This window comes from Pelobates fuscus, chromosome 12, assembly GCF_036172605.1.
Source record: "Pelobates fuscus isolate aPelFus1 chromosome 12, aPelFus1.pri, whole genome shotgun sequence".
Taxonomy (NCBI): Eukaryota; Metazoa; Chordata; class Amphibia; order Anura; family Pelobatidae; genus Pelobates; species Pelobates fuscus.
The window spans coordinates 68,233,043-68,249,821 of NC_086328.1; the positions used below are offsets into that span (position 1 = coordinate 68,233,043).

The 16,779-nt window shown below is 39.0% G+C and overlaps 1 protein-coding gene across 1 annotated transcript; it reads right to left on the bottom strand.

Moving 5' to 3' along the window:
* Positions 1-171: 171 nt before the first annotated feature.
* Positions 172-16,346, bottom strand: LOC134579173 (chymotrypsinogen A-like). The gene is made up of 7 exons (XM_063438364.1): positions 16,257-16,346; positions 16,063-16,166; positions 14,862-14,941; positions 6,111-6,189; positions 3,271-3,451; positions 1,794-1,927; positions 172-383 (listed from the first exon to the last, which is right to left on the bottom strand). The coding sequence occupies exons 1-7, from the start codon at positions 16,306-16,308 to the stop codon at positions 222-224; spliced, it is 792 nt and encodes a 263-aa protein (XP_063294434.1). The 5' UTR covers positions 16,309-16,346; the 3' UTR covers positions 172-221.
* Positions 16,347-16,779: the final 433 nt, after the last annotated feature.

Consider the following 16,779-nt stretch of genomic DNA (forward strand, 5'->3'; position numbering starts at 1 on the left):
AAATATATATTCAGGATTAATGTTATGCCAAAAAATCTTAAGAATAGAACCATCACACAGAACTTTTTGTTTTATTATTTGTACTAAAACCTGTCTTCTAATTTAACTATGATGGCTGAATTTACATAATTAGCAGTTCTTTTATTTGTTTCATAAAAAACTCTAATCATATTGTGCATTAACCTTTTATTGGTAGTTCAAACATACATGTACATAAATATTTAATTAGCAGCAACAGTCTGATCAATCCAGGATCTGAGAACTGTGACACGAGCGTAAACTCCAGGGGATGATGTGGAGCAGGTGGAACTTCCCCAGGACACAATTCCGGCCAGAGTCCAAGCTCCATTTCTTTGGCATACAAGAGGTCCACCAGAGTCACCCTGAAGGCAAAATGGATTAGTTAGTAGATAATAAAGTCAAAAATTATAAGAAGTAAACATATCTATGTATCGAAAATGAATTTGGCATGTACTTTTTTTTTTTTTTAATATGAATATTCCTCTTTTTTAATATAGTCTAGTCTAAATACAATCTTGCTAATGCACATACAATAAGGTCCAGAAATATTTTGAAAATGACACAATTGTCATCCTTTTGGCCCTGTACACCATCACAATGGATTTGAAAAAAAATTATTGCATGAAATGTTTAGGAATTGCAACCATTTCCATACACAGTCCCATCTTTTAGGGGCTTTAATGTAATTGGACAAATTAACATAATCATAAATACTATGGAGAATGCTTTGCGGTCAATGACTGCTTGAAGTCTCTAATGCATGGATATCACCAAATGCTGTTTTTTTTTTCCTTTATGATGCTTTGCTAGGCCTTTACTGCAGCTGTATTCAGTACTTGTTTGTCTGTGTGTGTTTCTGCCTTAAGTTTTGTCTTCAGCAAGAGAAATGCATGCTTAATCAGGTAGAGAACTGGTGATTGACTCGGCCATTGCAGAATATTCCCCTTCTTTGCCTTAAAAAATTCCTAGGCTGCATTTGCAGAATGTTTTTGTCATTGTCCATCTGTAATGTGAATCGTCGTCCAATTAATCCCTTTGCTGAATTTGACTGAATATGAGCAGACAATATATCCCTATACACTTCAGAATTCATCTGGTTGCTTCTCTCTTCTGTCACATCATCATTAAACACTAGTGACCCAGTGCCACTGGAAGCCATGCATGCCCATGCTATGCCACAGTATTTTACAAATTATGTGGTATGCTTTGGATCACGAACCATTCCAACCTTTTTCCATACTTTTTTCATCCCATCGTTATGGTACAGGTTGATCATAGTTTCATCTGTCCACAGAATGCTGTTCCAGAACTGGGTTGGTTGTTTTAGGTGTTTTTTGGGAAGTCTAATCTAACCTTTCTATGCTTTTGAAGTGTTTGCAACTTGTGATGAACCCTCTGTATTTGCTCTCATGAAGTCTTCTCTTTATGGTAGACTTGGATAATAATATGCTTACATCCTGAAGAGTGTTCTTCACTTGGCTGGATGCTGTGAAGGGCTTTTTATCTACCTTGAAAAATAAGGGGACTACATATTAAATAGCTGTAATTCCTTAACCCTTCCTCAAATTAAAGCTGCGAGGCTGCACTTGAAGCCAATATTCTAACCGTATAAGAATAGGTAAACTGTGGTACAGTTTGACCCACCTTTCCTTGTACATAACATTTTTGTGAGTTTTCTTATAATCTGTTGTGTGTTTGTGCTGTTTTATGGTTACATTAACAATGTTATTATTTAAAAACAAAACAACAACAGCAACAAAAAAACAGTGTACCATGCAGGAGGAGGCTCCAGAAGCGCCAGCACAAACCATGGTGCTCAGGATTTTGCTTCCCCAGTATCTCTGGCAGTCACTGTTGTTTAGAAGAGGCAGAGCCACCTGTTGCAGTTTGGTTGGAGTAACACGTGCTAGAGAAACCAAAAATACTTTAGGGTTAGTTGTGTCTTTGCAATAATAAAAAGCAAAAGCACACAAGCCAGAGGATAACAACATGTATCTTAAATTATGTTCACTAAATTATTACTGAAAATGTCTAATAAAAACTCAAAAACATATAATTATTGCGGAAAAAATAAAAAAGGATACACACAATTTAATAATGCCACTATTAAAGTGAAACTGGCACCTCTGGGATTTACACAAAATGTAGCTACAGGTCATTCAATCATCCAAAATGTAGCTACAGGTCATTCAATTTCTTTACTTTACATTTTAACTTACATTGTTATGTGAATAAAAAAAATGCTATATTAATTTGGATGATTAGGCTCAAAAACAATGAAATGCATATGAACAATGTCTCCTCTTACTTGCTTACTTGCTCACTCCATTTATGGAAAGTGGGGAACAAATAAAACAACATTGGAGACATTAGGATACCAAATAAACCAGTGCTCTACAGTTCAAAGTACCATTGGCCACTTTTTCCCCACTAAAATGTAGGATAGCTAAGCAGTAATGTTTTTAGGGGTGCACTATGTAGTAACCTCCCCCCTTAAGCACCCACCCCCAGAAATGAACAACAATCTCCCAACTGTGCACTCTAACAAGGGGATAATACAATAGAGCTAATACAATTAGCTCTTTATTACAATTCAAAAATATATCCAAAGCATAAACCAATAATAGACAAGTAGCAGAGAAAAAAAGTGCCAACAATACATGAGGTGGGGGAGGTAGAAAAGAAGAAAAAGTCACATAAAAAACGCCAAACAAGCTGGGCATATTTTAGTAACAACTACACTGTCACATGAATAAAAATATACATAATTACCACAGATTTTACCTATCTAGGGGAGTAAGGCTATTTAAGCTGCTGTCTATTCTCAGTACACTCTTGCTCCTTGTTTTTTGCTCTCCATAACTTTAAAGAGTAATCCAGATGTGGACCCCTTGCTCAATGTGCCTAGAGAGATATCAGCTATGCCTCACTGATGATGCCTAACAAAGTTAAAATGATCGTTTGGGGTTGCAGTGTCTCTTGTGTAGAGGGAATTTGATCTCTCAACCGTGAACAAAAGTCCAGAGTGGACAAACCAACCAACCCAGAGCTAAGAGAAAATATAGCAAAGCCAAATCAGAAAATTATTACTTTCCCTGTCGGTGTGATCCCATATTCATAAAAACCACAACCAGCAGTAGCACTACACTGGGACAGCCCTACATAGAGGCCATGTGGTGATTGGAAGGTATATTATATGAAATATGTATCCTGCCATGATTTGTTCTTATGGAATGGTAATTTGCTTACATGCAGCATCAATATATCCCCATCCAGTGGTGACACATCTCTCTCCACCATTGAAAGCATCAGCACTTGCAGCAATACACACTGGAGAAACACGATTGTTTAAAGTAGCAGCACTGGACAGTTTCACCAGAGTGATGTCATTGGTTATGGTCAAAGAGTTGTAGGTGGGGTGTCTTAAAACCTGATGCAAAAATAGAAATGGTTACACTTTAAACATATATTAAAGAGCCGACCCATCCTAGGATGACTGTTCTGTCCTGTTTTTAACGACCTCCTACTTTAATCTATACGTTGTGCTATCTCAATCACAAACATGAATAAAACCCAGCATTAATTGCATCGCCTGCAATCTATTCCAAGAGAACATAAAACAGATAAAAGAGCAAGGGGTACTTCTATACAGCTGGCTTGGTACTTCCATTTAAAGAAAGCTTTTTCCATGTGGCCATAGCCATTTGCTTTTATCTGCAATGTAAAATAAATAACAACTATATTTCTACAACATATTTCATTTATAAGCATCAGTACAAATACAATTATAAGATGGACATTCAATTAAATACAATTACAAATAGATTGTGTAAATCTACATCTATGATATTTTTCCACATGAAAAATATTTTAATTAAAAGTATAGCAATGAATTCTAATTGTGTAAATTATATTTTGATCACACCACAAATACTTTTCTGCAGATATGAACACACATAGATGAGAACACACTGAAATTATCTCTTTAGTTGTTTTCATAGAGAATAAGAAAAATATATTACATAAAATCTAATAGACAGATGCATATCTAAGCAATCCACATAGGTGTACAGAGACACTAAGCAAAATATTAAGTAGAAAAAAACATTCATACACAAAAACCAGCACAGAGACAAATTACAAATACATAGAGAGTTACAGAAATATTTGTGAAGGTTTTTTTTTTTTTAAATTGCAGTTTAAGCAGGACTTAGCATATTAAGCAAATAAATAATCTAGCAGAAATTGTGCATTTGTAAAACTTTGCAATTGTGTCTCTCAGTCTATTTTCAATTGATCATGCACTGTTAATTAGACTTGTGTAATCAAATTGGTTCTTCTGAATCACATCAGCAGATACAAAAGCATTTTTGTGATGGAAGAATTTAGTTCATGCAGCTATTCTGCTTGGCTGAATTTCACTGCCCAAAAAAAAATCGAGAATGCTATTTGGGCAGCCAAAACATCAGGAAAAATTAAAACTATGACTGTGATTACATACAAAATTATTTTCAATATTGGAATGCTTGCCATTCCAATTCCGAGTTGCCACAATTACATTATGAAATATATCTGGATTTAAAAAAAAATAGACTGATTTAATATTTTTAATTTTGCTATCTTGTTTAAAGAAAATGCTAAAAACATTGAATTGCCTCCTTTAAGCGGAATCAGAATTAGTGCTGCTAATCCCATTACCCTGAAGCTGAATACTAATAATAGTGGTAGTATCAGAGGTGGTGGAGCAGTGGTGGAGGAAGTGTCAGCAATCCTCTTGAATAAGGTATAGGTGTTCAGACTCTAGAAGGTAATGGCACTACTGATGATGGTGGACTGGAGAACTCAACCCCTTCCCCTAACTCCCCCCCCCCCCCCCCCCAAAAAAAAAAAATATTTCTCCAGTTATCAAAAAACAAAACCCCAAAAAAAAACTTGTAACAATTGTATATTCCAGTATAACAACTGTAAAACCTTTTAATAACTGTATATCCCTTCAAGGGCCCCTGACAGTAGTAGCTAGCTAAACCTAGTCTCACACTAGAATCAATGATCTTGTCTAACTCACATTTTTGCATATTTCAGCAAGGGTAAAGTACACAGTGTCACTGCTGTCTACAAAGTGTCAATCATCATTTAAAATTATGCTTGGGAGAATAGATTGTTTTACTACTCCCCCTATTTCCCTCTATTTCCCTCAACTGGTCAGTTGTCACTTGATTGGCACTCAAAATCAAGAACCAAAAAATAACTTTTTCAGCTGGGAAATCAGTATTTCAGACAATCACCCAATGGCCTGAGTCCAGCACAACTGCAGTTCAGATGGAAATGAATCTCCAAATCTACTGTTATTGTCTCAATATAAACCCTAAAAATATGCACACTTACAGTTCTTTATTGGAATATGCACAAGGAAGCAAAAATATGTTGTGCAATCATTCGGATGCATAGTTGGTATAATTTAGGAGATATTAGTAAGAAGAAATGTAAAAATAAGTATTGTAAAAAGCAGGACAATTTTTAATTATACATTTTATATAAACATATTTTAGGCCCTAGTTCCGAAGCAAAATAAGATAGGAAGATATTGAAAGATAATTCTGTCTATTTGACTGTCTGTATTCTAACATGTATTTTATGTATTTTACGTTTTACATAGCGTAATTACATATAGTTTACTGTTTCTCTTAAACATGTGTGACAATTTAATTGTGTGTCTTTTGTTAAAGTTGCCTAGATTCTCTTGTAATGGCACACGCTAAAACTAGCTTGAGATCTGAGCAGGGCCAACCAAATGGCAAGCTACTTGAGATGTTGTCCAGCCTCAGTATTCTCTTGCACCCTGTTTTTTGGGTCTTTTTTAGAAATTGAAAAAGAGGAGTTAGCCCTATAGGGTCTTGTATAGAATAAGGTAGGGAGCAGATATGGGGGTAACCCTAGGTACATTTACTTTTTTAGAAATTGGTTACAAAGAAAATGAATCACTCAGACTGTAAATAAATGTACACTTGCTATAGACCTAATTATATAACATTTTTGTACATCAACAAAATATGCATACAAAAAGTGGATTATACATATATTTATATTACCTTGGAAATAGTCTTGGTCTGGATGGCTTCAGCAGAAGAAGACTGATCATATTCACCCAAAATGACACGGTGGGCAGTTCTGTAAAGACACAAAATAATTAAAATATTTTTTTTTTTAACAATTCTTACTATAGGGATCAGGATTTTGTTTCTTCTTTTAATACGATTTTTGCGTTTAGTTATCTCATTCAGAATTGTCACAAGTGCATATTGAAAACATAAAGATTGTATAATGAATGACACTGAAGTCAATTATGAACTCAGCTTGGTAAAAGTCCAGTAGCAAATAAAGTGAAAGAGACACATTTTGGTAAAGGACCTCAAGAAAATAAGAAGGTATTATTGAGGTTATTTGTATTGTGGGGCCATTTAAAAGGCAAATACTCAAAATTATGTTCCTTTTCGTCTTATTTAGTGTTAACTGCAATCGTTTATAGACCAGTTGGTAATCATTAAAGTGGCTTTCACTATTGTTGGCAATTTTATAACATGACAGGAGGCTTCGTATTTGCTTAAGTCTCTCTTTACTAGAACTCCACAGCAGCACAGAAAACAACCAATCAGAAAAAAGTTAGGTACTATAAAACTCCCCTCCCCATGCATCATTTCCTCTTTCTTTGCTGCTCCGCATCAGTACAGGTCAGAGTACCACTGCCTCCTGCTTATGTTGGTGGCTTTGGGTTTTATCTTGATTTATTGGGATTTATTTTTTGTATCTTTATATACTTACTTAGTTGTTCTTAGTTAATATTTGGCTTCATGTGTTTTCTTCTTCTATATATTCAGGTTATATATTTTTTGTGTTTAGTCATATATTTGTGATATATACTTCCTTCCTCATGCTAATGTAGTTTATGTGTATTGTACTTAGATATTTCGATGATGTTTACAATCCTTCCTTTGAATTGTTGCTCCCCCTGTCTCTTTGGGGAGTCCTTTCCCTTTTCTTTAGGGGGTTTGAGGGGTTTTCTTGGGGATTCCTTCCTATGTCCTTCCACCCTCTCCCCTCGCTACCCCACTATCTTTTTCCCGCCTTTACTACCCGCGGGCTGCTTGCACTGTGTCGGTGTTTCAGGAGACTAGCCTAAGCCTCTGGCTGTCTCCTGATTTTCCCCGAACCCCTTTCTACCTTCCGGCAGCCGAGGTACTCGCGGTCGGACGCGAGTACCCGGCGACCGCTCCGCTCTCCCACGTGGCCGCCGCCGCACTCAGCTCCTTCTCAGAGCCGCGGGAAGCCGACCGGGTGAAGGAGAGTGCACCTACCGCGGCCCCTCCTCCGTTCCATGGTGGTCGGTTCTCGGGTCTGTCGCCCTGCTGGCCGGCGGATTGCTATCAGGTTTGCCTTCGCTTGCTCTAATATGAATATGGTTTTTTATTTCTATGTATTGAGTGGACTGTGGTTTGGCACAGTAAGCATACAGGTTGCACTGACTATCCCATGCAACATCTGCCCGTGTCAATGCTGATTTGAACTCAGATCAGCTTACATAGTCTCCCCCTATCTGACAGAGTCTGCTAACCACACGAGGCATTCTTAGTTATGATGGGAGACGTTTACTGTGACTGCCATTCCACATTATGACTTGTATTCTTATCTTTTAGTTTCTAATAGTCCACATATTCTATATGCTTTGTGTGGTCAATATATATAGCTCATCCCTTTGCCTTTTAGATGGCAGACTTCATCTAGACTGCAGTGTGTCTTGCTGACTAGGGTGTATCACAGATTACTGTGGGTGTACTGTGGGTGTATCACAGATTGCTGTTTTTTCTGTCAGTGTACATCAGATTTAGTTTACAGTTTTGCTGTGTGCTCTTCTGACAGTGTTTATCACAGCTTTGGTTTTACTGCCAGTGTGCTTCGAGATTTAGTTTCCCTGACAGTGTATACCACAGACTGCTGTGAGATTTACTGACGTGAGTTTTGCTGAGAGTTTTACGGACAGTGCATATTGCTGTCTACTGTGCTTTCTCTATCAGGGTATACCACAGATTTCTGTGGGTTACAGGTTTATATGATCTCAGTTATATAGGCTCTGTACAGGGTGTATACTGTGTCAGTTATCTCTAGGCTTCACATCCTTCTCAGTATATATATTTTTTCTGCTCCTGCTATGGGACTCACCTGGGAGGCATTATCTGTCCATGGCGTATATATAAGCTACAGACCTGGCTCTGACTATAACTGGTATGAGAGACCAGTCTGCGCTGATACCGTGCAATTTTATCGGGTCATTGGGGGAATTCATTGAGGGCTATGGTTTAACCCTACTCCTGGAAGAGTCCGTGGTTCCAAAACCCTTCAGGCGATATGATGATGGTATCTATATAACGCTGCGAAAGTTCTAACAGATCTGTGTGAACATGTGCATACCTATTCTCAGTTCAAGGACAGTATCGCTCAGAGTATCTTACATTCATGGACGTGATAGTCACTGGAACAACTCCCCCTTGTACCCAATACAGATGGAATACCACTATTTGCCTGCTGGGCATTTAGGGACTGCCAGTCCCGGTTCAAGTTACTCACGCAGCATTACGCTGTCAAAAAGGGGTCGATTGTCTAAGGATCCTATATCACAAGATGCCCTGTGGTTCTACAATTTTAGGGACCTCTACCCGAACTCAGAGGTCCTCGTTACTCATTCGATACCCACTGTAAAGCGCTACGGAATTGGAAGGCGCTATATAAATACATGTTATTAATAATATTATGGTATCACACAACCCATTGATTGGCCTGCTATGTCTGTGCCCATAAGATTGGCCTGCTATGTCTGTGCCCATAAGATTGGCCTGCTATGTCTGTGCCCATAAGATTGGCCTGCTATGTCTGTGCCCATAAGATTGGCCTGCTATGTCTGTGCCCATAAGATTGGCCTGCTATGTCTGTGCCCATAAGATTGGCCTGCTATGTCTGTGCCCATTAGATTGGCCTGCTTTGTCTGTGCCCATAAGATTGGCCGGATTTGTCTGTGCCCATAAGATTGGCCTGCTATGTCTGTGCCCATGAGAATGGCCTGCTATGTCTGTGTCCATGAGAATGGCCTGCTATGTCTGTGTCCATGAGAATGGCCTGCTATGTCTGTGTCCATAAGAATGGCCTGCTATGTCTGTGCCCATAAGAATGGCCTGCTATGTCTGTGCCCATAAGAATGGCCTGCTATGTCGGTGCTCATAAGAATGGCCTGCTATGTCTGTGCCCATAAGAATGGCCTGCTATGTCTGTGCCCATAAGAATGGCCTGCTATGTCTGTGCCCATAAGAATGGCCTGCTATGTCTTTGCCCATAAGAATGGCCTGCTATGTCTGTGCCCATAAGAATGGCCTGCTATGTCTGTGCCCATAAGAATGGCCTGCTATGTCTGTGCCATAAGAATGGCCTGCTATGTCTATGCCCATAAGAAGGGCCTGTTATGTCAGTGTCCATTAAATGGCCTGCTATGCCTGTGCCCCATCGAATAGCCTGCTATGTCGATGCCTACTTCAATGGCCTGCTATGTAGGTGACTTTTGCTTGGCTACCTTTCTGTGTCCATTCGTTTGGTCTGCTGGGCCTGTGCCCTACTGACGGGCCTACACTATTGGTACCGATCCCCTTTTGGCCGCCGGCCTGGGGTAATATCACGGAGGATAACCCTAAGCCCACCAGTGACATGGAGATAGGCAGGTGTCCAGACAAACACCGTTGCCATAGTGTTCAAGAGGACACAAGTATACGGCCATCTGAATATGGTGGGAAGGGTGAAGGCCCTAAACCTCAGGCCTGGAGGTTTAAGTTTCTTATGAAGACCCCGGACACATCCACGTTTTTCCTCCAACCGGTGATGGCACATCTCCGAGGAGAACTTCGCACAGGCAAGGACCGGTACACCTACGGGAGAAAGCTGTGTTTTTCCTTGCCCTTACCAGCTACTCCGTAGCTGCCTCCCGGAATCCTTATAGGTCCGGTAGTTTTTCCTGCGTTAGTTTGGCTCCTGGCCCTGCCCAGTGGGACTTACTTTTCTTACCTTCCGGCCTGCTGTTTGCCTTCTATCCGAGGTAGAATTGGTATTTTTCTCTTTTCTACATTAATTGTTGCTTTTTTAGTTTTTTCATGACTTCCTTTTCCTTTTCGCTCGGGTTGTCGTGAGGCCAGACTTGACCTCCTCCGCCCTCCCGGGCACTCGTGGATTGCGGAGAACGTCTCCAGCTTTCCTCAGACTACCAACGGTCTACCTGGACCCCGCGCGCGCGCACGGGATCCGGATAGTCGGTTGATAGTTTTCCATCGTTGTTCCAGAAGTTGTGCCCTCAGCCTTACGCTGACATTATATTGGTGCGCCCTACATTTTGGTCCCCCCCACTAATCTCTAGGGACTCTAGTTGGCACCACAGGAGGGTGCGGCCCTCCATCACCTCGATCTGAGTATATCGTTTTTTCAGGAACGGAGAACGAACCCTCTCATACAGAACCGGATACTGATTTGTCGTTAGGGGGCTCAGCCCTCACTCGTCCTCAACCAGATACTGGGCTGGATACAGAGGACAGGTTGGGAGGGCCTTTTCTCACAGAGAGAACCGGTCACGGAGGTAGACTCTGCTGTTGGATACTAACGGGTGCGGCCCACTCAGGCTGACAGCCGGACGCTCTCACGGTATGCGATCACAGTAGTAGAGAGCGCGGTTCTCTCATGCACTCGACGCTCTACAGTACCGGCCATTTGTTCATCACACAGGCTAGTACCTGTGCGAGACTTTGATGACTACGTGGAGGGGCGTACCTTCTGCATTCAATTAGAGCTGACATCCACGCTACTGACTTCGTTCTAATGGACTGCCTGCCTAATGCAAGAATTACATGTTTAGACTAGATCCCTCTATTCTATCTCCTGTAATGGATCTACTGGATCCGGACCGCTGTTAAACACGCGAGAAATACTCGGAGGTATCAGGGGGGGAGTCTCCCGCTTATTTCCACGCACTCCTGGAGAGGGTACGGCTACCGGATGGTCCTCCGGTATTATGACTGCAGGTTTTTTGGGGCATGCTCTGCACCATATAATACAGAGATTGCTTTCTGTTTTGGATATCCAGACCATTACGAGCAAACTGCGCAGACAGTTTTTTCCCCATGTCAAGATGGCAAGAGATCCAGAGACCTTCATGGAGCAAACGGGCACTGCCTTGCTCGGGTAACATTATTAGGGAAGGCCTATTACCCGATCTGAAGGTAAAGCCGTACGTAGGGATCACTTGGTAACACCGGAAACCCTGGTTGTCTTGACTTCCCCGATCATTATGATCTTGGGATAGGATGGCAGGACTGCCCCGTCTCCTTTGAGCGTGTACCTGATGAACATGGTTCGGAGATAGAGGTCCCTCCGTCTATGCTCTATCTATCCCTCACGAGAGCCGTTTTGTTGGATTTGCGCTAACATATTCTTCAACTTCTCGCCGGGTGGGACAGGAAGGAACGTAAGATCCCCCTCGGTTTCTATTGCGATCCTGGTGGTGGACTTGGGCGCATTCTTTGAGTTTGGAGATCTACCTGCAGGGCCACATCGCCGATTGACCCTGGCACGATCGGAGGAGCCGCCTTACGGATCATGAGTTGAGACATGGTGGCAATTTCTTCTTGCGACCCTAAGTCCGATATTGACCTTCGGTATTTTACAACTACAGGCGACTGGATGATGGGTCAGCTTGCCAGCTCATGGATCGTCTGCTAGGAAACAGGTTGCAACATCACGTACAATGGATTTAACAGCGGATGGTGCTTTGTTCCGTATTTGAGATGCTTCGTCGACTGACATCTTCTTTGATCCATCTGCTGTCATTTATCATACTTGGTATGTCCAATTAGGATTACTCTGATATTTCCTGGAATAATTACCAGCGACACAAACAGCGTTGGATTGGTGAACTGAGCGTTGAAACAGCAAATACGAAGCCTCCTGTCATGTTATAAAATTGTAGATTATGCTAGCTTTAGTGTACCTATAATCTTAATTTTATTAATGACAGGAGGCGAGTATTTCCCACCCATTCTTGTCCCTCCCTTGTTTAAGGTTATAGTTTAGATTATCAGGTAAGTATGCAACTCTGTTCGTTGTCTCTGCTACCTGTCGCTTGTTCCTTATGTCTGTGTTTTTTTCCATAAGTAGGGTTGGGATATTTACATATTAGATTAATTTGGTTGCTACATTGGGTACCTACATGTTTATTCAGAGTACATTTCATTGGATAATCAACCTGTTCGATTCTGTTTTTCTCTCGTTTCAGTTTACAGTCCATCTACACTATCTAGTTTGACGGTTACATTTGGATGGTGGACATCGTTATATTCATCGTATCTAGGACTTCGTTTCTTCCCCATGATGTTCTCTGCCTTTCATTTTGTTTTTGTCGCAGCTTGAAAGAGGAAATGATGCATGGGGAGGGGAGTTTTATAGTACCTAACTTTTTTCTGATTGGTTGTTTTCTGTGCTGCTGTGGAGTTCTAGTAAAGAGAGACTTAAGCAAATACTCGCCTCCTGTCATTAATAAAATTAAGATTATAGGTACACTAAAGCTAGCATAATCTACAATTATTGTCTACTCCTCTACTATGACATTTAACAGCAATCACTCAATTGGTGGTTGTCATGTGTTTTAACATCTCCCAGAGATTATTAATAGGAGACATTGAGCAATAACAGGGTTATTCACTTGTTGTGGTTTGTGGTTTTGGATGAATTACTTTGCGCAATTCAAAGTGTTTCACAATCCCTACTGTGTTAAACTTTCAGGAGAACCTAGAGGGCTGCTGACTATGAGCTTCAAAGAGCATCAAGATGGCTACCAGTCTTGTGTCCTGGTGTAACCTAGTTACACTAACAATAGACATCACCTAGTTAAAATAACAATAGACACCAACAAACCCACATATGTTTGTAAGCATTTACAACCAACCCTTTTGTTTTGTACAGCTATACTTTAGATTATTAGCTGCTTCTGGTATATTGGCAGAGATATTTCCTAACAGGTAACCCAAATGACAATCATTCAAAGTGTAGCAAAAGATAATGTTTAATAAAAAGATGTTAAAGAAAATATGACAAATATTAATACACATATTCTAGCTAAACACTTGTACTACTAACTAGACAATTATCCTTTGCAGTACTAATATATTTTCCACGATTGCAGTTAAAACATATCAAAGGCTATCCAAGCCATTTAATTTATACACAAGTATAAAAACTATATAGAAATTATACAGCTTTATACTTTACATCTCAGGATCTTAGATAATATGGAGATAAAGGTTTCTGCTGCTCTGTATAGTTCAAATTTCATATCCCAAATATGGGACTAGAGCATACACTAGTAGCCTGATAATTAAATAGGCTGCAAGGACCTGTGGAGGCATTTGTGCCTTGTTTGCTACATGCTTCTTTCCCCAAAGCACTCCAAAAACCAACTGTAAACCTACACAAAACAGCTTCACTATAACCATAATAATATGCCACTCCTTCCTGCCTATGTAGGGACACATCAACCTGCCTCCTGACTCTGAGCTGGTTAAAATGGTTTGTTAATTAACCTTTTATGTGCATAAAACTGGCATTTATGCAGGGAATATCTATTAAATGTTGAACTAAAAACGTTTGGAGTTATGTAGAGACTCGGACCTACTAATAACCACAATTCATCCAACAACAGTAAGGACTTGGGATAGCAACTGATATCACTAACAAGTTTAATTAGATTACAACCAGCATCATGTTTACAAGAAAGTCAACAACAAGGGCTGTGGACTACATGGGAGACTTAAAGCAGTGGCAGAACAACCCATTTGGAGTAGTCTGGAAGCCCTCTCTTGGAAAAATTGGACAAGGCAGGGATGGTGAAGTAAGTGAACACACAAAATGGAACTCAATACATTTAACTTACGTTGAACCACATATTTAGAAAACTACTTTAAGTAACTTTGGGCTGTATCCACTGAGTCTCAGAGCCCATTTTCAGCCATATTAAAGCCCCTATAGTATTTAGGAGGAGTCTGATCACTAGTTCCCCCCATTAGTAAGTAGCCTCCACTTGTTGACCAAATTAAAATATAATAACTCTTACACTCTGGCCATAGATAAAGTACCCTATATAGTGTGATTGGTTGCTTGCACAGGTCCGTACTGTCACTTGTTGTGATCACTATACAAGCAAATATGTGTATAAAACTTTGTGTGAGTTTCAATAAAGATGTAATTGTTATAAAAGTAGGGTTATTTTCCTTGGATGACATTAACATATAGGGCAGTGGTTCCCAACCCAGTCCTCAAGCATCCCCTAAAAGACCAGGATTTAAGTATTACTCAATTGTGTCTAAGGTGTTTTGGGGAAAAAAAACAAAAACACTTTAGACACAGCAGGGTAATCCCTAAATCATGGACTGGTAGGGAGTACTTGAGGACTGGATTGGGAACTCCTGATATAGATTATACCATGGCATATTGTAATCTGCTCTTGTTTTATGTGCATTTAAATAAAAAAAAGCTATATGTTGGTACACTACATTAATAAAAATAAAAAAGCTACTTGTCAATGCACCACAACTACAAATGCAGTGCACATTCTTTAATATGTTTGTTAATATTGTCTTCATTATGCATTACAATCTTTATTTTTCATACAAATTAAGACTTAATATTTGTAATGTTTTTGCTACTTGACACAAAGCTGCATATATTTTACATGTGATATTTTACAGCTATATTAAATAACTACTCACGTTACACTGCAGTGAGCGGCAGTCACAACCCACAATGAATTAATCAGTGAACCACCACAGAAATGGAATCCATTGGATTGCTGTAGGCAAAAACAAGTACAATGGCATTGTTTACATTTAGATTTTAATTTTACAATTTTTTAATTATTTCTTATACATTTTTTTCCTTCAATTATAGGTTCAAAACCATGGTGTCATGAATCTATTTTTTTTTGTAATCAAATGAAGTGGAACCCAGTGCTGTCTGGAGGGATAAAGAATGAAAACTGGTTTAATTTATTGATTAAGTTACCCTTGCCAATATGTGCTATCGATGGCCTTGTTGAAATTTTTATGGATAAGCTTTTCAAATGATTTTATATTTTTAAAAATATTTGATCAAAATATTAAATGAAATATCAAAAAATGTACCACACATAAAAAATATGGTAATATATAAAAAAATACAAAAAAGTATTATTATATTTATATTAATATTTTATTTCTAAATATTGAATTATTTTAAAAGTGTATCCAAAAATATTAACTTTTTCACCTGTAATGTATAAACATTTTAATGATTATGGACAGTTTAATATTGTAAAATGTTAAATGTAGGCTGGATCTTAAAAGGATTTTAACATGTATAGCTTGGAGAAAAGACGAGACAGGGAGGATATGAGAGAAACATTTAAATACATAAAGGGAATCAACACAGTAAAGGAAGGGACCATATTTAAAAGAAGAAAAACTACCACAACAAGAGGACATAGTCTTAAATTAGAGGGACAAAGGTTTAAAAAGAATATCAGGAAGTATTACTTTACTGAGAGAGTAGTGGGTGCATGGAATAGCCTTCCAGCTGAAGTGGTAGAGGTTAACACAGTGAAGGAGTTTAAGCATGCATAAGACTACCCGAGCTTTAAGATAAGACCAGGGAATTAAAGTATTTAAAAAAACTGGGCAGACTAGATGGGCCGAATGGTTCTTATCTGCCGTCACATTCTAAGTTTCTCTGTTTCTATGAGTACCATTCTAATTAAAATTCAAATATCTTTGATATTTCTATTTAGAACATCGTAGTTTTGTTAGGACAGATTGTGCAACTGACTTTTACATTTGAAAGAAGATATGTAATTGTAAATGTAAATGTAAATGCATTTTGAGATATAATATTTTATTTTATAACTCACAACAACATCATCTGTCTTTTTTGTCATACCTGGAGAGACACTTGCCATGGCCAGGATCCAGAAACTGCATTCTCACCATTTACAATCCTGGCATATCCAGAAATCACTGGCTTAATAGCAGGGACACCACAACCTGCAAGGTAATGTAAAGAGAAAAATAGCAACATTTGAAAGAATTTTGAAATAAATACAGTGCCCTCATAAAATATTGAGTTACACTTACCATAGGTGCTGCCCAAAAGAGCAAGGCAGGACAGGATCCAGAAGAGAGTCATGTTGCTGAAATTTTATTGTAAGAAAAATACCAAGACAATGGGAAATATATATAGGGAAACCACCAATCACAACTCGGCTTTATATTTAGAAGCGGAGCTCCAGATGTGTACATTCATGTTACATACAACTTTATGTAAACATATTATCTGGAGACCTTGAGAATATATTACGTAATTCTTCAGCTAAATTTCTAAGTAAAGGATGTGGACTTAACAGCTGGTAATCTATTTCCATTTTGACACATAATCTATTTGCATTTCAAAATAAAATTTATATATATAGTTAATACAATGTTAAACAAAAATATGCACACCAGTATACAACAACAAAAGATGCAAAGTCAGTAAACCCCTCATGGACAGCTGTTTCATTGTTAATGCAAATCATCAGCATGACGTTGGTTACTGGTTTGCTTATTGAGGAAAGCTCGAGGGGATCGAACTGAAACGTTGACTATATTTCCACGACAA